Source organism: Anopheles gambiae, chromosome 2 (assembly GCF_943734735.2).
Source record: "Anopheles gambiae chromosome 2, idAnoGambNW_F1_1, whole genome shotgun sequence".
NCBI classification, from domain to species: domain Eukaryota; kingdom Metazoa; phylum Arthropoda; class Insecta; order Diptera; family Culicidae; genus Anopheles; species Anopheles gambiae.
In genome coordinates, this window is record NC_064601.1 from 8,996,923 (window position 1) to 9,016,351 (window position 19,429).

Below are 19,429 nucleotides of genomic sequence, written 5' to 3' on the forward strand. Positions count from 1 at the left end.
TCTACAATTCGGTACTAATTTATGCAACGCGGGTCTCTCGTACTAATGTTAGAAATATAGTAAACAAAACAAAACAAAAAATCCATGTCAGTTACACTAATGCACCAATGCTGAGAGAGGAGAATGCTGCAGAGCTAACAAACGCTTTCCACGACTGTGCAAATACAACTCTTCGTTAGAGATAGTGAATTAAATCTATCACAATGTGCGCAATATCACCACATTTTAATTGAACGGGTGTTGGAAAGCGAATTGTGAACCGGACCCCGGAAGTATTATAAATCCACACACACACACAAAAATGAAGTAAAAAACAGAACTACAATGCAATGTCCAAAATCTCTGTCTCTATTACTCTCCCTCTCTAACACACTATCTTTCGCAGATTTTCTAAACTTCCTTCCTCCCTTCTCCCTGTAATTGTAAATGTGAAGGGAATGTGTATTTTTTGTTCGTCTTTGTTTGTAAGGAAGCGAGTATCCTTATCCCAAAAAAGTTCTTACAAAGATTAGTTGGTGCGGAATTAGTGTGAGCGTAAGAAGCATCGTAGCAGATTAATACATCACATTAAGCAGCACAATTGCCATTCCGACCAGTTCGTACTATAATATTGCAACAGGTTAAACAGTGTAGGAATTGCGATAAAAAAACCCCCCGTTTAGAGTCGAAGGACACAGGACTGGAAGACGGAATATAAGCGCGTGGAACCCTATTTGCAACTCGTTTTGGTGTGTAACACGTAAAGAATATCAAGTAAAGTTTGGCGTTTTTTAAACTCTAATAAACTCCCCCAATAGCTCACCCCCTAATGCCCCTTCCAAATTCATACAAAACACAATAACTTGCATGGGAAATTCGAAAAAAAATGCTCACACTTTGGAAGTTTGCAATTTAGGGAAGAAACAACAATTCGCTTCGGTACCGCATTCATATGGGGAGAAAAACCCTGCAAAAAACGATGTTTTGAGCGCAAAAATGAACAATTGATGGGGCAGCAAATAAGTACACTAAACTAAACTACCGAAACTAACCAACTACTAATCATAACGAAAGTGAAGGAGGAAAGCACGTGGTGCGCAACACCGAACACGGTGGTAGTAACGGAAATTCGTAACGAACGGATGCGCATGTGGTGCAAAGAAATATCTTACAAACAAGAATGGAAAGTAGTTAAGCATATAACAATATAAAAAGGAAACAAAATATTACCATTTGCGGTGGGTGTGGCGACAGATAGATCTCGCATCGGCGACAGAGCCTCTCCAAAGCAGCCAACAATTTAAGAGAAAGAGAGAAAGGGCGAGAGAGGAGGAGAGAGAGAGACAGAACGCCAGACTCAACAGGAAGACTTGATATAGTAGAATTAAATAAAAAACGAAAGAAAACTGATAAGGAAAGAAGGGAAAACGCTAAAGCCAGGCATCTGAGACGGTAGGTGAGGAAAAATCGCTCTAATTGATCATTATTATAAAAAAACCAATGGGAAGGTGTGATTGATTAAATTGTGTTTATTTGTGTGTCTGATGAATATTTAAAGAACAAAAGTAAAATCAATAAGCGAAGAGGAAAGAGAAGAAGAAGATGCAGAAGAAGAAGAAAGAGAAAAAGAAGAAGAAAAAGGAGAAGAAGAAGAAGAAAAAGAAGAAGAAGACGAAGAAACAGGAGAAAAAGGAGAAGAAAGATAAAAATAGAAGAAGAAGAAAAATAAGACGAAGAAACAGGAGAAGAAGAAGAAGAAGAAGAAGAAGAAGAAGAAGAAGAAGAAGAAGAGAATCAAGTTGCAAACTAGTAACAAAGATAAAAGCAAGAGAAAGCTGTAATAGAAAACGAAAAAAAGCCAATGGGTAAATGAAACAGCATTAATTAAATCGTACGTCTTAAAAAAAGAGAGAAAAATGCCGAACAGATGAAGAACCAGACCAGCTCCTATCAGTAGCGTAGGATAAAGCGAGGATAAAAGGAACGAAGAAAAAGGAGAGTTGAATGAGGTATAAGCAAAGCAGAAATAAAACCAACAACCAAACAACACAACACAACAACAAAACTGATATTTATAAACTAAAGGAAAGCGAAAACTTAAATAAATGTAAATTGTACTTGGTTCGAGTTTTTTATTGCAAACGAGCTCGAGTTCCGGAAAGAAAAAGTCCCGCAGTTCTACAGTTCCTCCCTAGAGGGCGCTTCGGTTGCGGGTTGCTTTCGGTCCACTTTCCCGCCCCTCAGCACGGCCAGCGTGTCGGGCGTTAGCTTCACCCGTCCCAGCCACTGGTTGACGGGCGAGCCGAGCAGCAGCTGGTCCGTCCCGGGGACGGGCACGGCCTGCGAGATGACATGGCTGGACGTGTCGTCGTTGTGCAGTGCCAGCACGATATTACCCTCCCAGTCCATCCGCAGCACGGTACCACGGTCCGGGAACAGTGGCACCAGCCCCCCGAGGTGGCCAATATGATGCGTCACCCAGAGCGCAAAGTCACTGCCGGTCGCGTCGTACCACAGCCGGAACGGAGCCTCCGCCAGCACGAACAAACGCACCAGCAGCCGGCGCAAGTTCGGGAACGGTGCCAGCATACCGACGAACGATGGATTGCTCTCGTCGGCCCCAATGACCAGCCCGACCCAGAACCCGGTCGCATCACCGTTCAGATTGTCCACCGCACCGGGCAACCCGTCGACGAACACGTCGTGCGTGCCCGCCTTCGGTCCCTTCAGGTAGTACCGCCGGATCAGCTGGCCACCGAGCTCGCCGACCAGCACGAAGCTTTCGTCCGGGCTGAGCACGACACCGTTCGCGCCGTACACCTCGTCGATCAGGACGCGGCTCCTGCCCTCGGCACGGGAGTAGTGGAGCAGCCGGCCGGACGGATTGCACAGCAGCGCCTGGATCGCGTCCTCGAAGATAAAGTCGGACGCCGTGTCCGACCAGTAGAAGTCACCGTTGCGCGCGACCGCCACCCCGTTCGGGATGTTCGGTTGGCGGGTGCGCAGCTTTCGGGCCGCCTCCGACGACGACGAAGACGATTGCTCTCGATCCTCCACGATGATGGCTTTGTCCTTCGGGACGAGCAGCTTCTTGTCGCCCGTTTTAATGTGCACCTGCCAGATGCCGAGGTACGGGTCGGCCACGATGAGATTGTTCCCTTTCGTATCGAAATCGAGCCCCAGCGGCCGTCCGCAGACCCGTTCCGAGTAGGTGCCGACTTGGGAAAAGGGGCAACAGCATTAACACCTTTTCCGCACGCTCATTCGCTCATCATCACAACACTTACCACAGTCCGGCCCGAGCTTGGCCACCGTGCGCACCGAGCCCTGGTCGCCCAGCTCCAGTATCTTGCCACCGTAAACCGTAACGTAGGTAGCGTTACCGCGCACCGCAATCCCTTCCGGCTGCTGGAGGCCGCCCTCGTGCAGCCGTTCCGCTCCGTTAAGCAGCTGGTTCGGGGCCAGCACGCCGGCCAGCGGTCGGGCCGGCACGATGCTGATCGGCCTGAACGGGAACACCGTTTTCGGCGGCAGGCCAGGCAGAACGGCAATCAGCAACAGCACCACGCCCGTCTTGAACAGCTTACTCTTCAGTCCCATCTTTTCCAGAAAGAGGGTGAAAATTTGCCTAAGCGAGTTTCTTCAACTGACACTATGCTTTGTCCACACACTTTGTACACCACCAACCGAAATACTGGTCACACTTTGTATTATTTTAGAAAAAGTAATAATTTCCAGTCCGCGAGCGTTCGCGTCCGTTACGTTCGGCGGTGCGTTTGCGTATAAGTGCACAATGCTTACGCCAAATGGTCGGTCGCGCGAACGGTACGCGCAAGAGATGTTTATTTCGAACGAATTACATCATCCCGCTGTGCGCTGTGTTGTGGCTGTGTGTGGGATAAATAATCAAATCCAAATCGCCTCCACGATTGAACTGTACAGACTGACTGACACCGAATCGACACCGTCGACGGTGGATCGCGCTGTAATGGTTCAACGGAAGAGGGTAGAAGCTTTTTTGGGTGGTCGATTAACGCAAACCAAGAAACTCCCGTGGTGGTAGTGGTGGTAGTGTTGGTGCGTGCGTGTGTTGCTGTAATGTGTATTGGGGTGGAGGTTAAGCCAGGTTCTTGGTTACCAGACCACGAAGGAAAGTGGTGTCGAAGTGGATCGAAGAAGGCGACGATCGATCCTGTACACGTAGCTTCAAGATTTCCCAAGACGATGGGGTGTTCGTCGACAGACGAGAGGACGTTTTGTGTTCGACACCCCTAGCACCCAGAACGGGTTGGCTTTGCGCTGCATTGCACGCATAAGTTAGCCACGGGGTAACCGAACCGAAGAAGCAGCAGGTGTGTGTGTGCGTGCGTGTTTCTTCCTTGCGTTCCCTTTTGTTGCGTATATTCTCTTTGTTTCCCTCCCCCCTCATGCCTTTTCTTAGGAGGAAGACGCATCATTGTTTGGAAAGGGGTGGTTCTGGCCGAGGTGGTAAGCAAAGATTGAAGACTTATGAAGACCGGTTTTTTTTATTCTTGATGTCTCTTTATGGGCTATTGTGCTTTCCAGAATAATGAAAAAAAAAAGTGAATCAATGTGTATGTGTGTGTGTGTGTGTACTTTGCTGGATGGGGTGAGCATAAGCATTACATTCTGCGCTACGGGCTTTGAGTCAGCTGTTGTAGTGATGTTAAATATGAGATTTTAAAATCACATACATGTAGTACCGATATAACTATGACGAAACTAACACGATCGATTACACACGCGCTGGAATGTCATTGATTATCTGATGAGTTCCATTTCCCTGGATATGTATGGGCTTATCGAATAAGATAAGAGGTACCGCATTTTGGGGGATTACTTCATGAGGTTCATTCATTATTGGGTGCGATCAGTAGGGAACGATTGTAAGGCTTATTGCATCAGACCAAGCGATATGCTTGTGTACTCTTGATGTAGACAAAACAACAAACTGATTTTCTGTAGAGTTCCGGGTGTTTTTGGCTTTTATGCTGAATCATGTCTGCCAGTAGACTGATGAGTGTATGATTGGACGATTTTTTGTTCATTTCTTAGAGTGAGCAGAACGAATTAGACCAAACCACTCGTTAGATAGGGATCATTTCTGACTGTATTCAATTATTTGTGTTCAATTGAATCAGCTAAGAAGTGTATTTTCCATTAAATGTGCGTAATAATCCGTTGAAGTTGCTACGGAATGCTACGAGGCACGTAACGACTCCCAGATGTAATGCGAGGGGCTGTGTAACGCCGAAGAGTTACCAAACAAACGAGCCGCCCCGTGAAGCCGTTACTTTGGATTGAAAAGTGCATGGACCAAGGATAACAACCTTTGCAATGAAATACAATGCAACAATACGAGCTGTAATGAAGCTGTACTGCAAAATTAACACACCAATTTAAGTCTGAACCTTTAAAATCTTATTTTTTTGGCCTTTTTGCAGAATAATTTTCAAAAAATTAATACCATTTTATTTAACCAACTGTCATTCGCATGTCCGCGAGAGCCGACCATGCTGACAGGTTCTGCTGCATACAACAACAACACCAACAACAAGACGACCAAAACACGTAAACAGTGCATTCCGATAATGCGATTTTTTGCAAAATGCTTCAGTAAAGTACGCTAAAAGCAGGTGATAATTGTTAGTTTTCAATTTCCAGTTCGCTTACTTTTCATTTGCTCGACCAACGTGGTGAGGAAACATTCCCTGTGCACCATTGTTTTGGTAAAGAAAACACTAGTGAAAGAGGCGTTGTGAATCATCTGATCAAGCGATAAAGAGCGACTGGATAAGGCACGATGGTGAAAAGCCCGGTTGTTACGGGCATTTCGCCCAAGGAAGGTCCACCCGGCACGCGGGTAACGATACGTGGCGAATTTCTCGGCAACAAGGCAACGGATCTGATCGGTAAGCGGGCTTTGGTGAGGGTGAAGGGATGGAGTCGGTTTTGGGTAAACGCCCGGATGTCTTTCCACACCTCCACACAGGTCTGACCATCTGCGGTTGCGATTGTCTGCTGTCGGCGGAATGGAAATCGGACAAAAAGATCATTGCCCGCACGGGAGCGGCCAAGGGCAAGGGCGACATCATCGTGACGACACGCGGCGGCGGCACGGGCACGTGCACGGTGCAGTTCCGCGCGTACTACGAAACGATCGGCCCGATGAAGGAGTCGGCCGTGTGGATCGAGGAATCGCCGATGCAATCGCTCGCCTGGGGCCGACGGTCCCTCGCACCCACCGGCTACACGCAGGAAGATCCGCTCGGCCTGTCGAACGAGGGCAATGAGAAAAAGTTCCCGGAAGATCTGCGCGACCTGTTCCCGGACGGGTCGGGCGATCTGTCGCAGGAAAACTTTACGCCCGGCTGGTTTCTGCTCGAGAACCACCATGCCACCTCGTTCGAGGACCTGAAGGCGGGTCTGTCCTACCTGCGCCGGCGGGTGGAAAGCCAGAAGGAGGGCCAGCTGTCGTTCCTGAAGTCAAATGCCGGCTCGGTGATCGACCAGCTCGACACGCTGATGACGTTGCGCGATCGCATCACGCAGGACAACAAGGTGCACGGGAAGGAGCCGGTGCGGCAGCTGGACGTGACGATCCGCGGCTCGATCGACGCTTCGCACGAGCTGTTCAAGGACGTGCTGGTGCGGAAGGAGAAGGCTGACGCGACCCGGGCCGCCCTGTCGGCCATGTCGCGGCACAAGTTTCTGTTCTGTCTGCCCAACACGGTGGAAAAGGCGGCCGTCAAGAACGAGTTCGACATCGTGGTGAATGATTACGCGCGGGTGAAGAACCTGTTTGGCAAAACGGAGGTGCCGGTAAGGGACGCTGGAGGGATGCGAAGGAAAAGCAGCGCAGTTTATCTCTGATTCGCTTCCGTTTTTTTCCAGATCTTTCGCAAGGTGCTGGAGGAGGTGGACATTAAAATACTTGCCATCCGGCAGCAGCTGCACGGCAAAATAAGGGAGATGCCGCAAGGCGTGGAGCAGCAGAAGAAGATGATAAAGGCACTGATCAGTCTGGAAGCGCAGCAAGCGGGCACGAGCGTTGCGGGGAAGTTGAAGATCGATGACCCGGCCTGGGACGCGATCGAGGCACGCGCCAAACACCTGGAGGAAACGTTCCTCAAGGCGTACGAACAGTACTCGGGGAAGGAATCGCACGGCAGTGAGTCGAAATCGCGCACCGACCCGGCCGTAACGCCTGTGCGCGTACAGTTCTGCGAGGAAATGACCGAAATAGCGGCCAGCCAATTCCCGGACTTGTGGCGGCTGGGACAGGCCCACTTCAATGGCGAACTGCGCGGGGCCAGTCCACCAAAGCCGGGCAACTTTAAGCGCATTATTCTGACAGCGATTGAACAGTTCTGTTCCTATCTCCGGTCGGCTCTGCTGGCCACCTCCAGCGCACACCGATCACTCGTTGCGGCTGTGAGCGCGGTAAAGGGATTGCCCGCTTGGCCCTCGTCCAGCCCTTCGCTAAACTTTCTCATCACCTGGCTGCCACACTGTCTGCGGTATGTGCGCGTCTCGTACGCCACGCTGATCCGGCTCGATCTCCCGAACGAAGCGCTCGACATTGTGCTAAAGTTTATCGACGAGCTGCGCCTTTACTGCATGTCCACCATCCTGAAGAAGGCAAACGAGCGGGTAAAGAAGCTGCACGAGAAGGAGCAGTGGGAGCTGTCGGTGACGGAGTTTGCCGGGGCGACCAGTTTGCCTGCCAAGCTGCAGGAGATTCTCGTGGAAGCGATCGATGACGCGCAGGTCGCCTGCCTAACGCCCGAAGTGCGCGAAGGACCATTGCTCGAGCCGCAGTCCGATGGGCAGCGGGAGCTATCGAAACGGTTCCAGGAGATACTCACCTCGTTCTGTACCGTGATCGAAACGCTTGCCTTGCAACGGTCGGACGAGGATCCGCAGCAGGCGCCGATGCTGTCGCAGCTCATTGGCTTTCCGGCCGCGTTGCTGCAGCAACAGATGAGCACGGGCGATAAGCGAGAGTGGGCCAATCCGGCCATCACCTGGGAGCAGCGGCTGCTGTGCTGCCTGTCGAACTGCATCTACTGCAATCGCATCTTCTTCCCGAAGCTGGGCAGCCTTTTCACGCGCCACAGCTTCCCGGTACCGACGCTGGCGATTGAAAATTCACGCTCCACTATTAACGGGCTGTTTGCCAGCCTGCTGGAGATGTACGTCGAGCACAAGAGCGATCCGCTGGTGGGCACGATCGAGCCGTCGATGTATCTGGGACGGTTCCAGTGGGATCAGGTCGGCCCGTCCGAGAAGCTTAGCCCGTACGCGCACGAATGTCTCGACAATCTGGTGTCGGTGTACTCGGAGATCTTTGCCATCTCGCCGTCGCTGTTGCGGCCCATCCTGGAACCGATCGTGCAGACCGTGGCGGAGGAGCTGGCCCGCTTGATGACCTGCGTGCAGAAGTTTAACGTCAACGGGGCGTTACAGGCGACGGTGGATATTAACGTGATTCGCGATGCGGTGCGCGTGTACAGCAACGAAACGGCAAAGTAAGCATTTCTTGGGCACACTGAGCTCCACGGACTGGTTGGCTAAAGTGTTTATCGTTTCAGGAGTTTCTTTGTGGAGGCGCTCGATGCAATTCCATCCGTTCCGGAAAGCGAGCAGAGGTTCGTTACACTATTGGACGATCTATTGGTTACGCTGTCTTCTAACGCTCTGTTGCTTTCATTTCAGAACGCTCGAAACGGTTAAGACGATCAAAAACAACATCCGCCTGCAGATCATGTGCCTGCAGGTGGTGGATCCCTGATTGGACGCGTTCATATGGATATCTTGTCGAACGAAAAAGAAATCCATATCGACGGATGGTCCGGAAGGACCGAAGAAACAAACGCCGCTTCTGTAGAACGTAGGATGACCCCGAGCAGATCAAAGTTATAGGAACGTATTATTCTAAAGCTGATATTTAAACACACTTACCAAATACGCTTTATTTAATAAAAAGCCGAATGAACTAATATGCAAAACGCCTCAACTCACGGACGCACACAACAGGCTCGCAAACGGTCGAAAACAAAAATTCAAATCCTGCATGACGTTTCTCCACCCGATGTGTCAGTTGTGATTTGACATTTGGCAGAAATGTAAACACAGCCAGGGGCCCAAAAAGAAACAGCCCGTCCGTTCGCATTAGTTTTAGTAGCTTATTTTAAGTGATTTTCCCCCGTTTTCGCGCATTCGGGGCATAGTTCCAAGCTCGACCGTGCCACAGCATGGTTCTTTCGCGCGGACTGATTGGCGTGAAACGGGTTAGCTGGTGGTATGTTGCCGTTTGGGTCGCACTACAACAGATTGACCTGGGTGGTGAGTCAGAGCAGCAACAACAAAGTGGACCCGCCGTTTCCGGAGGCATCATTGACGCTTTATCTGTTTTTGTAATTTTCAGCCCATGGACAGCGCATGAAAGATAATATGTACACGCCGGTGAATGGGGCGCATTGCTTTCGCCGCCTCAACGGAACGCACGTAACCGGCTGCAGCTGTAAGTGTGCGGAGTGCCGTCGTTCGCAAAGCTGTAACTAATGTCTTTCTCCTTCTTCGTTTGCTCTTTGTTTGCTCGCAGCAAGCAATGGTGGATCGGTGGGAGTGTTGCATTTAATCAACAGCAAGGTGGACATTGATTTCATCGTACAGAAGCATCCTTCGCCGCCGTACGCGCCCATCGTACCGCCCGCGCTGTACACGCGCGAGAACATCCTCCGGCTGCGCGATGAGGCCGGCCCGTACGTGTCCGCGCTGGTGCTGATGAATAATGCCAGCGGGCTGGAACAGTTCAGCCAGGAGTCGCGCTGCCCCAACCAGTACAGCGGGCTGGCGGCGGACCAACAACAGCAGCGGTGCAGCGTGGACCGGGCCGAGGACAGCTGGAACCCGTGGGGTAGCGGTTTGCTGCTGGAAGACTTTCCCTTCCCCATCTTCTACGTGGCGGGCGTGTCCGAGATGGAGAAGCTGCTCGATTGCTACGAAAAGTTTAACGCGCACGATCTGGAGAACCAGCACCAGCGCAGCCTGTGCGCGATCGAGGTGAAAGCGTTCATGTCGGCCGCCGTCAGCACGGACATCTGCATGCGGCGCTCCAACTCGTACAATTCGCTCATCCCCGCCACCAAGTTCTGCGATCCGCTGCAGGGGAAGAACGTGTACGCGACGCTCTTCCCGCGCCCGATCGTGCCCGAGGAGCAGCGGGTCGAGGGACCGGAGCGGATAGTGCTCGTGTCGACGCGCACCGACACCACCACCATGTTCGACGGCGTGGGGCTCGGGGCGATGGATTCCGTGGTCCCGTTCGCCGTGCTTGTGGCCGTCGCCCACTTCCTCTCCCAAGCGCTGCCCAGCAACGATCGAAATGTGCTGTTTCTGTTCTTCAACGGCGAGTCGTACGATTACATCGGCTCGCAGCGCTTCGTGTACGATCTGCAGACGGGTGCGTTTCCTTCGCGCGGCACCCAAACCAAACCGATATCGATGGACAACATCGAGCTGATGATCGATCTGGGCGCGCTGGACAATCTGACCGACCTGCACGTGTACCACCCGGCACCGCAACCGATGGCGACCAAGGTGGCGGAGCTGCTGCGCAAAATCAACCAGCAGTTCGGGTTCGGCATCCAGGCAGGGCAACCGGTGATGACGACCAATCTGCCCCCGGTGTCGGCCCAATCGTTCCTACGGGAAAACATCACCTTCCCGGCGGTGATCGTTGCGTCGCGGCCGGCCAATCGGTTTTACCACTCCATCTACGACGACCAGGAGAACCTGCACTATCGCTACGGCAACCATTCGCGCAAGTACGATTTTACGCAGCTGGAGGACCTGGATCTGGGCGATCGGAGCGACCTGTACGGGAAGGATTCGATTCAGATGCGCATACGCAACGCGTCCACGCTGATCGGCATGAGCATCTACGAGCTGCTGACGGGGCGCGCGTACGGACAGCGCAACGGCACCAACAGTGTGCTGATCGACGAGTTCCTGCACTGCTTCCTCGAGTCGGCCGACTGTCCGCTATTCCGGGCGACGGTGAAACCGGACACGCCGCACGTCTACCCAGCACCGCCCTCCCGGTACATTAGCGTGCACACGACGCTGACGTCCGATGCGACGGGCTGGACGTACCGGGTGCTTGGTTTGCTGCTCGGGCAGAAGGTGGCGAACGCGACCAAGGCGAACTGTTCCGCGCTGCACCTGCCGTACCAGTGGATGGCCGGGTACGGCGGGGCGGGCGAGTGCCGCCGGACAACGCAAAACATGAGCCTGGCCCTGTCGCCCGCCTTCATGAACGAAACGTACGACTTTACCTCCTACCGCTACTCGACCTGGACCGAGTCGACGTGGTCGGAGATGTCGGCGCGCATTTTCCTGCGGCCATCGCCCGCCCACGAAACGCTCACGCTGTCCATTGGCATCGTGGTGATGGTGATATCGTTCGTGCTGGTGTTTCTCATCAACAGCCGGTCGGACGTGCTGTTCAATCAGGGTTCCACCTCGTCGATACCGTAAGTGTGAAGATTTTATTTCTTTTTTTTGCATGCTTACAATAAAACTATTAACATGAACCATACTTGTCGATGTTGTGCATATCATTTACCACTAACACCACTATCATTCGGCTCCCCCTTGCTAAAGCACGTTGCGCCACAAAATGCGTTTCCATGGCAACTGTATGTTGTTTAACATTTTGGCGTCATTTTTTCCCCTTCTTTCTTTTTCAGCATTGCCACACAGCCGACACAATGTTGAATGGGGATGAGGGAAAAGATTCGTCCGGCCCGACATTCTATCGGAGCAGCAATGGTGATATGATCGAACGGACGCTACCAGAAACACGGTGCAGCACATTACCATCACTACATCGTTATCGGTGATGCAAGTTCGTTCGTTGTGGTTCCCAAAATTCACCCCACACGCCCCGTGTTGGTCGTTGTTGCCCGTCTGTCCACATCACCCACTAGGCAATCTTACAATTCCATCAGACTTTAGCTTACTTAAACAAAGCAAACTAATGATAAAAAAAAACAACATTGTCCGTAACATAATGTCGTAATACAATTGATATTTATAACATTCGTAGTACGAGATGCCCTTTTTCTCTCTCTCTCTCCGTCAAAAAGAGGAGTTGTGCACTAGTTAATTTATTCACCTACAATCACACTCACACAAAACGCGTGCCAAAAGCAATGTCGGGAAATGCTCTATAAAATACCGATTTCAAAATTTCTGCTAACGGTCTATCGCGTGCAGGTGTTAAACTGGTCGAAGTAGGCCTCCGTCGGTCGGTTCTGATAGACCACCCGGTCGAGATACTCCACCCGGCGCTGCTGCTCCATCGAGAGCTCGCGGTTTTCGTGCCGTATCTGTTCGGCCAGCGCGTGACGCCGTCGGTTCAGCTCGCGCTCCTTCAGCGTGACCGTGCGATCGAACTCGTTCGCCAGCTGATCCCACGCCTTGCGCGTGTTGGCCTCCTGCTCCCGCCTGCGCTTCAGCTCCTCGAGCTGCCGGTCCTGCGTGCGCCGAACCTGCTCAATCTCCTCCGGCGACATACCCTTGTACTGCGCGGTAATGACCCGGTTCGGGCCGAAGCTGCTTTTCGCCGCGTCTGGATTCTCCGTCAGCACGTCGCTCGTGAGATTGTTGTAGATTTCGGCCAAATTGTCCTCCTGCTCTTCGCGCTCGCGCCGCAAACGCTGCTGCTCCTGTTCGGTCATCAGCCGGCGGTTGAACTCGTTGACCGCTTGCTGAATTTTGCCCCGCGCGTACCGCTCCTGGGAGGCAAGCTGGTGGAGCCGATTTTCGCGCGACATCAGCGAGCTCTCGAGGAACGTTTCGGCCGCCCGGCGGTCCAGCTCGGCCTGCTGCTTCTCGCGGATCTGCTGCTCCAGCCAGGACCGCTGCTGCTCGATCTGCACCTTGCGGCGGTGCCGCTCCTCCAGGTCTTCGCCGTCAAACTTCTGGGCGCCGGAAATCGTTAGCCGTGGATCGTCATCGCCGAGGCGGGCCGGGAGCGACTTCTTCAAACCGTCCGGATCGAACAGGTCAAAGTCGCGCGATTGTTCCGGCTTCTGGTGCGATGCGCGGAACCGGTTCAGTTCGTTCTCCTCCCGCACGCGGTCCTGGCGCTGCTCGTGCTGCTTCAGCAGCAGGACCTGCTCCTGGCGGCGCATCTCTTCCGCAAACTTGCGCTGCTGCTCTGCCTGGGCCTGTTCGGCCTCATGCTTCTGCTGTACCTGTAGGCCGAGTGCATCGGTGTCAACCTGCAAAAAAATCAATGGCAGAACATGGATTTAGCAACGTTTCGATCATGTTTTTCGAATTGGGCGGAGGTCTTACCCCGATAATGCGTCGTCTAGCATTGAAGAAGCGTTGCTTGCGCGACTCTTCGAAGCGTCTTCTACGCTCGATAGCTAACGCCTCCTTTTGATCTTGATGGTTAACGAAAAGAGAATTTAGCATTTTTATAGACCACAGCTGAAGCGCACCACAATCCAAAAGCGAAACGACCTGCTTGTTCGTGCTAGACGTCTTTAACAGCAACTGAGAAAGGTACTTTTTTTTCGAGGTGCATAACGCAACCAACGACGACGCTCTACCATGGCAACCGCGGGCAACTTGATCGATATGGTTCATGCGACGCACCGTGCACAAGGCAGTACGGTAGTATCGGATTTCGTATCGGACTGGATGTAAAATAATCTTTAATTTACGATTAATTTTATTTTTCACGGTGAACAATTTAAGTAAGTGCACAGTAAGGTTATCAATTAGCTTGGTAATAGGAAAAAAATATCTATTCTCTTTGGGGTTTATCCAATCTAATGGAACAGAAAGATGTAAATGCACATCTAGAGAGCACCAATGCGTTGGAAAATGTATGTCTTTAAGTACAAATAGCATCACATATCGTTTTTCTTTTCTTTTTAACACTTTTGTGTTCCATTAAAAGCAATTCCCATCATCTACTGGACCGTTGGCAGCAAAGCTTTGTCGCGCAAGTTCACGATCGAGTTGGCTATGACACGTGCCGAGCTGCGCAAATATCCACCGCTCAGCAGCATCACCAGCGGGATGGAGCGTTCCAGCGCGCTGCGAAACACAAACTCATCCCGCTCCACCACACCCTCGGGCGTGATGTCTAGCAGGCCCAGCGGATCACCCTTCAGGATGTCGGTGCCGGCGTTGTAGATGATAAAGTTCGGCTCAAATTCCGCAATCGATTGGCTTAAGCAGCTAGAAAGGAAATGGGAAGAAAAAGAAACCAAAATGAGACATCCTTTGTCGATACACACACACACACACACACACACACACACACACACGCTTCCTGAGCACACACACTTACTGCTTCAGCTTCCGCAGGTACTCCTCGTCGTCCGTGTGGGGCTTCAGCTCGACCGCCCTCCGTATCGCCAGTTTGGCGTGCTGATCCCGCGGGTAGATGCGATAGTTGTACATGTCCAGGATGAACACGCGCCGATCCTCCATCAAATCCCGCTCGTACCCATTGCCCTGGTGCGCGTCGAGATCCACTATCAGGATGCGCTCGATGCCCTTGCCGCTCGATTGGAGCATTTTCACCGCCAGCGTAATGTCGGCGTACGGGCAGAATCCACCGCCCCGGTCGGCACTGCAGTGATGAAACCCACCGCCCAAATTGATGGCCCAGCCCAGCCCGGACTCGAGGGCGGCACGGGCCGCCAGTAGTGAGCCGCCCGTTTGGTAGCGCATCGGGCGCAGGTAGCTTCGCTGCACGAAACAGTTTGGCACGAACAGGAGCGGCGGTATCTCTGCGATTTTGGCCACATTTAAACTCCACTGAAAATGCGGTTCGAAGGTGAGAAAATTAGAGTTTTCCTCCATTTGGCTCTCTCTCTCTCTCTTCGTGCCTTACCTTCAGGCTGTCGATGTAGCGCTGCGTATGAACGGCCAGCAGCTCCTCGAGCGTGATTTCGTTAGGCGCGTACACATCCCCGTCGGTTTGTATCAACCCGTTCGTCTTCAGCAGCCGATAGATGTTGCCACCCTTGGCCGCATCGAACGGGTGTAGCTTCTGGAGGCCGAGAAACCGTACACCATACTCGGGCCGATAAACGATCGGTATCCGGTCACGGCCAATTGGCAGCTCGGCGGTAAACTTTCCACCCGCAGCCTCATCTTCCTTGTCGTCCTCGTCTGTTCCGCTGCTCATAGAGCTCTGATCCGCACTGGCCGTACTGTTTAATCGGAAACACATACCGCTGGACTTCGTGAACCACGGCAAATCATCAGCTGATACGCACTTTCGAGGCCAACGGGAGATTCCTTTTCAAGGTCGCACTGCCGATGACAGCTGGCTGTTTGTATGGAGCACACACACGCGCACACGCACGCACACTTGAAGGTAGACAACACAAATTTCAAAATAAAAACCCGCCCACCCGCCAATATTGTTACTGTCGCGCTATGCGCCACCAACAGTGGTTTATGATTTTATTGTGCTCCAAAAGACAAATATTACAAAACAAATGATGATAAGGCGGGAAGTCCCGTTCAGTAGATGGGAAAGTTTGGATCGATCGTTTTCGTCCAGGCGTGCAGCCCGCCGATCAGGTCGCGTGGCGCGGGCAGATTGCGCTCCCGGAACAGTGGCGCCAGGTGCCGCACCGCCAGCTGTGAATCGTTGCCACGGCGACACACGACGTACACCGGTAACTGCGCTTGTTGCGCTCGTGCTAGCAGCTCCTCCGTGCGCCGGTTGCTAAGAATGTCCTCGATCGGTACGTTGACCGGTGCGCCCGGCAGCTGACACATTTCGTACTGATTGGCGTTGCGCACGTCCACTAGCAGATGGTCCCGACCGGCCGCTAGCCAGCCGTCGTGATAGTCGCGCACCGAAATTCGCTCGCACGGTTCGAGCAGCGTCAGGGCGGCGTCCTTGTCGGTGGCCCGCATCCCGCAGAACTGCTCGTAGTCGATCAGCTTGGTGAGTGTGGGCGCCTCGGAGCAGACGGCACAGGTGGGTTTTTTGGGGCGCAGCTTGAGGTTGCGGAACGCGCTCTGCTGTCCATCGAACAGCAGCAACCGCCCGGCCAGTACGCCCTCGTTCGACAGGATGATTTTGATCGTTTCCAGCGCCTGCAGAGCGCCGATCACACCGGTGATGGCTCCGAGGACACCCCCGTCCCCACAGTTGGTGACCGATTCGGGCGGGGGCGGTGTCGGGAAGAGGCAGCGATAGCAGGGCCCACCGCGGTAGTTGTACACGGTCAGCTGGCCCTCGAGCTGGAGCGCGCTGCCCGAGACGAGCGGTTTACGCAGCAGCACGCACGCATCGTTCAGCAGGTACCGGGTGGCCACGTTGTCCGTCGCGTCCACGACCACGTCGTACGGTTCGAGCAGGGCGAGCGCGTTCTCGCTCGTGAGCTGCGCGTGGTGCGTCTCGATTTCGATCTGCGAGTTGAGCTGCTCCAGGTACGACTGCACCGAGGTGACCTTGGTCAGGCCGACCGTCGCCTCCGTGTGTAGCAGCTGGCGGTGCAGGTTGGTCAGCTCCACCTCGTCGTAGTCCAGCACGCCGATCCGGCCGATACCGGCACCGGCCAGGTAGAGGGCGGCAGGGCAGCCGAGCCCGCCGGCACCCACCACCAGCACGGAGGCTTTCTTCAGCTTCAGCTGCCCCTGGACCCCGATCTCGGATAGGATAATCTGGCGGCTGTACCGTGCAATTTCATCGTTGTTCAGCTTGGTAATGCAATTCTGTAAGTAGAAGAGAACCGAAAGAAATTAGCACAATTCACACGCAAACACACAAACGTTCCCACAGCACGAAGAGAGAGAAGCAAAAGGTTGTGCAAGAAGGGTGATAATGTTCGATTGGCGGCGGCTGCCATGAGTTGCTGCTTTGCATGAGCGCGGGAGGTGGGCGCTGCCCATGTCTCGAGAAGTGGTGATTACGCTTTCCCACTATCAAGGCCACCGGGGATTGACCAATGCAAAAGATACGACTACCCCGCGTGTGCGGCTGGGTGGGTGTCGCAATTCTTGACTCGCGCTCGCGCTCGCGCTCCGTCCTCGTCGTCGTCGTCTGCCGTGGTTTTGCAACCGCCCGCCAACGTCACGATGACGATGGTGTGTGAGAAGGGGGTGTCCATGAAACGAAGAGATTCGTTCACGCTCACCCTGCGCGCCAATAGACAAACGGACGACAGAGCGGAGGCTTCTGCTGGCTCTATTGCTGGCCCGCTCTACGGGCACCACCGATACTCACTTTCTGAAAATGCTTTTTCAAGGTCTTCAGCTGCTGAACCTTCTCCTGCAGCTGCTTTCGCAACGTGCGTATGTCGTTTTCCAGCACCTCGATTTGCCCCTCGCCGTTCATTTCTCCCATGGCTGGCGTTGATCGCTCTGGACACGTCCGCGCGAAACGGTTTTCGGTGATTTTTTGGCAAACTTTTCGAACTGTGCAAAAATGGGAGCAAACCACAGCAGCAGGCACTGGAGGATTGTATACGCGCCACAACCGACTTTGCTGCTTCTTCCTCTCCTTCTTACTGCGAGCGATGGAGGTGGTACGCTTTGGCTGGAGAGGTACGGGACGGTTGAGCGATTGGGACAGCTTCTAACGATTCCCGCACAAAAACCCGCAGCCTCAGTAGCACCCCAACGCTTCTGGTTTTTACTTTTCACACCACTTTTCCAGCACTTTTTGTCGGTTTGCTACCACATTTTCCACCGTGCCCCGTGCAGTTCGCGAAGCAGCAAATTTGTAAACAACACACACCACTGACAGGCGCGATGCTGAAGCGTTTCCACCGAACTGACAACAACAAACGCTTCATCCCGTGCTGTCAAACGCAGCCTTGGGCAGGTTGTCAACAGACGTGCCGGGTCGCGCATGTTGTTTGTGTGATTATTTAACAATTTCTGCATTTTCGTTGGCGAGAAAAAAGAACTAATCTCCAGCACAGGACAACACAGGATGCTTTCCCTCACCAACGTCGGTTTCGTGCGGTGGGCAACGACGCCGCTGATGGTAGCGGGAGCCCGCCTGCTGCACACGGCCACGCTTGATCTGGCCGCACGCAAGGGCACGCGAGAAAAGGCCCGCAAGGCGAAGGTAAAGAAGGTGGTGGAAAAGGTTGGCTTCATCCGGCACGATCTGCGGAAAAAGGGAAAGTATGTAATGTGGCTGTAGCGAAAAGTGGCAAGTTGTAAAGACACTAAAAACATCTTCCTCCCCCCCCCCCCCACCGCAGACTCAACCTGAATGTAGCGAACAAACACATCGACGACAGCTGGAAGCAGGAGCCGAAGGACGATTGCTGGGTCAGCAAGTACTACAAATGGCGCGTGTACACGGTGGAGGAAGCGATCCAGTGCCACCGGGAAACGCACCATCCGACCGTGTACAACCTCCCAAATGCGCCGCTGTACGCGCACGTCGAGCTAAACATGCAGGCCGAAAAGGTGACCCGCTTCGTGGACAACTTCCAGCGCATGGTGGCGATACCGCACCGGTTCGAGCACGGTGAAAACCGCAACATCATCGTGTTCGCGAAGGGCCAGGATCCGCTGAAGGAAGCGAAGGATGCGGGCGCTACGCTGGTCGGCGGGATGGAGCTGATCAAGGAAATCCAGAACGGCGATCTGCAGCTGTCGGAGTATCCGTTCGTGCTGGCCCATCCCAACATTCTGCCCGAGCTGGTCGTGATACGGGGGCTGCTGAAGAAGAACAAGTTCCCAAACCCACGGTCCGGCACGCTCGGTGTGAATTTGGCGGAAATGATCCAAAAGTACGCCCATGGCATCAACTACAGTGCGGCGAAGGATGAGCAGCAGAAGGACTTTGGCTCGATCGTTGCCTGCATCGGAACGGTAAGTTGGTGAACCCCAATTTGGGTGCCAATTTGAAGGGTAATTCATTACCATCTTCCCATTCCCTTTCTCCCGGCATACTTAGCTACAAATGGAAGCGAAACACCTGGAAAGCAACCTTACCGCCCTGCTGCAGGACGTGAACTCGATGCGACCGAAGCGCGAAGGCCGGTTCGTCACGCGGGTGCTGCTGAAAAGTCCACCGTCGGGTGAAAACCTTAAGATTAACCCGTTCCTGTACATCCCGGAGGAGGGCGTGTTCAGCAAACGGTCAGCGAAAACGACCGACGCGGCTGCCAGCGAGGAGGAGGACGCGGAGCAGGAGGAAGAGCAGCGGAGTGCGGCGTCCGGAGGAGTCTGAGCGGTGTGTGAAGCGATGCCATACTGGTTGCTGCAATACACGGTGTTAGGAAAATAGAATAAAAATGGAACTTGTTCCACACAAACACAAACACACACACATGCACGGCGCATTATGTTTTGCAGAGAGATCCGATGGCAAGGGTTAGCAGGGAAATGCGTACAGTAGATGCATTTG

At 53.2% G+C, this 19,429-nt stretch overlaps 7 protein-coding genes across 7 annotated transcripts; 3 read left to right on the forward strand and 4 right to left on the reverse strand.

The window, feature by feature from the left end:
* Window positions 1-2,087: 2,087 nt before the first annotated feature.
* LOC1281443 (adipocyte plasma membrane-associated protein Hemomucin) lies at window positions 2,088-4,016 on the reverse strand. The gene is made up of 2 exons (XM_321354.6): window positions 3,267-4,016; window positions 2,088-3,197 (listed from the first exon to the last, which is right to left on the reverse strand). The coding sequence occupies exons 1-2, from the start codon at window positions 3,577-3,579 to the stop codon at window positions 2,158-2,160; spliced, it is 1,353 nt and encodes a 450-aa protein (XP_321354.6). The 5' UTR covers window positions 3,580-4,016; the 3' UTR covers window positions 2,088-2,157.
* Window positions 4,017-5,484: 1,468 nt separating this feature from the next.
* Window positions 5,485-9,004, forward strand: LOC1281442 (exocyst complex component 2). The gene is made up of 6 exons (XM_061643129.1): window positions 5,485-5,571; window positions 5,665-5,912; window positions 5,993-6,822; window positions 6,895-8,531; window positions 8,595-8,651; window positions 8,719-9,004. The coding sequence occupies exons 2-6, from the start codon at window positions 5,804-5,806 to the stop codon at window positions 8,792-8,794; spliced, it is 2,709 nt and encodes a 902-aa protein (XP_061499113.1). The 5' UTR covers window positions 5,485-5,571; window positions 5,665-5,803; the 3' UTR covers window positions 8,795-9,004.
* Window positions 9,005-9,082: 78 nt separating this feature from the next.
* On the forward strand, window positions 9,083-12,117 carry LOC1281441 (nicastrin). Its single transcript, XM_061643130.1, has 4 exons — window positions 9,083-9,348; window positions 9,431-9,526; window positions 9,608-11,540; window positions 11,757-12,117. The coding sequence occupies exons 1-4, from the start codon at window positions 9,258-9,260 to the stop codon at window positions 11,782-11,784; spliced, it is 2,148 nt and encodes a 715-aa protein (XP_061499114.1). The 5' UTR covers window positions 9,083-9,257; the 3' UTR covers window positions 11,785-12,117.
* On the reverse strand, window positions 12,100-13,935 carry LOC1281440 (RIB43A-like with coiled-coils protein 2). The gene is made up of 2 exons (XM_321351.4): window positions 13,372-13,935; window positions 12,100-13,295 (listed from the first exon to the last, which is right to left on the reverse strand). Exons 1-2 carry the CDS (start codon window positions 13,933-13,935, stop codon window positions 12,273-12,275), a joined length of 1,587 nt encoding a protein of 528 aa, XP_321351.4. The 3' UTR covers window positions 12,100-12,272.
* LOC1281439 (histone deacetylase 11) lies at window positions 13,736-15,393 on the reverse strand. The gene is made up of 3 exons (XM_321350.6): window positions 14,930-15,393; window positions 14,381-14,853; window positions 13,736-14,268 (listed from the first exon to the last, which is right to left on the reverse strand). The coding sequence occupies exons 1-3, from the start codon at window positions 15,269-15,271 to the stop codon at window positions 13,998-14,000; spliced, it is 1,086 nt and encodes a 361-aa protein (XP_321350.6). The 5' UTR covers window positions 15,272-15,393; the 3' UTR covers window positions 13,736-13,997.
* A 69-nt stretch (window positions 15,394-15,462) lies between these two features.
* Window positions 15,463-17,420, reverse strand: LOC1281438 (adenylyltransferase and sulfurtransferase MOCS3). Its single transcript, XM_321349.6, has 2 exons — window positions 17,285-17,420; window positions 15,463-16,773 (listed from the first exon to the last, which is right to left on the reverse strand). Exons 1-2 carry the CDS (start codon window positions 17,402-17,404, stop codon window positions 15,568-15,570), a joined length of 1,326 nt encoding a protein of 441 aa, XP_321349.4. The 5' UTR covers window positions 17,405-17,420; the 3' UTR covers window positions 15,463-15,567.
* A 557-nt stretch (window positions 17,421-17,977) lies between these two features.
* Window positions 17,978-19,347, forward strand: LOC1281437 (large ribosomal subunit protein uL1m). The gene is made up of 3 exons (XM_321348.5): window positions 17,978-18,192; window positions 18,273-18,891; window positions 18,977-19,347. The coding sequence occupies exons 1-3, from the start codon at window positions 17,996-17,998 to the stop codon at window positions 19,250-19,252; spliced, it is 1,092 nt and encodes a 363-aa protein (XP_321348.4). The 5' UTR covers window positions 17,978-17,995; the 3' UTR covers window positions 19,253-19,347.
* Window positions 19,348-19,429: the final 82 nt, after the last annotated feature.

What these genes read in the sequence shown, in the direction of transcription:
- LOC1281443 (XM_321354.6), bottom strand. Translation starts at nt 3,579, where the DNA reads ATGGGACTGAAGAGTAAGCTGTTCAAGACGGGCGTGGTGCTGTTGCTG. An exon ending in CAAGCTCGGGCCGGACTGTG is followed by an intron (nt 3,198 to 3,266) that starts GTAAGTGTTGTG and finishes CCTTTTCCCAAG; the next exon opens with TCGGCACCTACTCGGAACGG.
- LOC1281441 (XM_061643130.1), top strand. Translation starts at nt 9,258, where the DNA reads ATGGTTCTTTCGCGCGGACTGATTGGCGTGAAACGGGTTAGCTGGTGG. An exon ending in GCACGTAACCGGCTGCAGCT is followed by an intron (nt 9,527 to 9,607) that starts GTAAGTGTGCGG and finishes GTTTGCTCGCAG; the next exon opens with CAAGCAATGGTGGATCGGTG. An exon ending in GGTTCCACCTCGTCGATACC is followed by an intron (nt 11,541 to 11,756) that starts GTAAGTGTGAAG and finishes TTTCTTTTTCAG; the next exon opens with CATTGCCACACAGCCGACAC.
- LOC1281437 (XM_321348.5), top strand. Translation starts at nt 17,996, where the DNA reads ATGCTTTCCCTCACCAACGTCGGTTTCGTGCGGTGGGCAACGACGCCG. An exon ending in GATCTGCGGAAAAAGGGAAA is followed by an intron (nt 18,193 to 18,272) that starts GTATGTAATGTG and finishes CCCCCACCGCAG; the next exon opens with ACTCAACCTGAATGTAGCGA. An exon ending in TCGTTGCCTGCATCGGAACG is followed by an intron (nt 18,892 to 18,976) that starts GTAAGTTGGTGA and finishes CGGCATACTTAG; the next exon opens with CTACAAATGGAAGCGAAACA.
- LOC1281439 (XM_321350.6), bottom strand. Translation starts at nt 15,271, where the DNA reads ATGTGTTTCCGATTAAACAGTACGGCCAGTGCGGATCAGAGCTCTATG. An exon ending in GCTACATCGACAGCCTGAAG is followed by an intron (nt 14,854 to 14,929) that starts GTAAGGCACGAA and finishes CCGCATTTTCAG; the next exon opens with TGGAGTTTAAATGTGGCCAA. An exon ending in TACCTGCGGAAGCTGAAGCA is followed by an intron (nt 14,269 to 14,380) that starts GTAAGTGTGTGT and finishes TTTCCTTTCTAG; the next exon opens with CTGCTTAAGCCAATCGATTG.
- LOC1281438 (XM_321349.6), bottom strand. Translation starts at nt 17,404, where the DNA reads ATGGGAGAAATGAACGGCGAGGGGCAAATCGAGGTGCTGGAAAACGAC. An exon ending in TGAAAAAGCATTTTCAGAAA is followed by an intron (nt 16,774 to 17,284) that starts GTGAGTATCGGT and finishes TTCTACTTACAG; the next exon opens with AATTGCATTACCAAGCTGAA.
- LOC1281442 (XM_061643129.1), top strand. Translation starts at nt 5,804, where the DNA reads ATGGTGAAAAGCCCGGTTGTTACGGGCATTTCGCCCAAGGAAGGTCCA. An exon ending in TTGGCAAAACGGAGGTGCCG is followed by an intron (nt 6,823 to 6,894) that starts GTAAGGGACGCT and finishes GTTTTTTTCCAG; the next exon opens with ATCTTTCGCAAGGTGCTGGA. An exon ending in TACAGCAACGAAACGGCAAA is followed by an intron (nt 8,532 to 8,594) that starts GTAAGCATTTCT and finishes TTATCGTTTCAG; the next exon opens with GAGTTTCTTTGTGGAGGCGC.
- LOC1281440 (XM_321351.4), bottom strand. Translation starts at nt 13,935, where the DNA reads ATGCTATTTGTACTTAAAGACATACATTTTCCAACGCATTGGTGCTCT. An exon ending in CTAGACGACGCATTATCGGG is followed by an intron (nt 13,296 to 13,371) that starts GTAAGACCTCCG and finishes ATTTTTTTGCAG; the next exon opens with GTTGACACCGATGCACTCGG.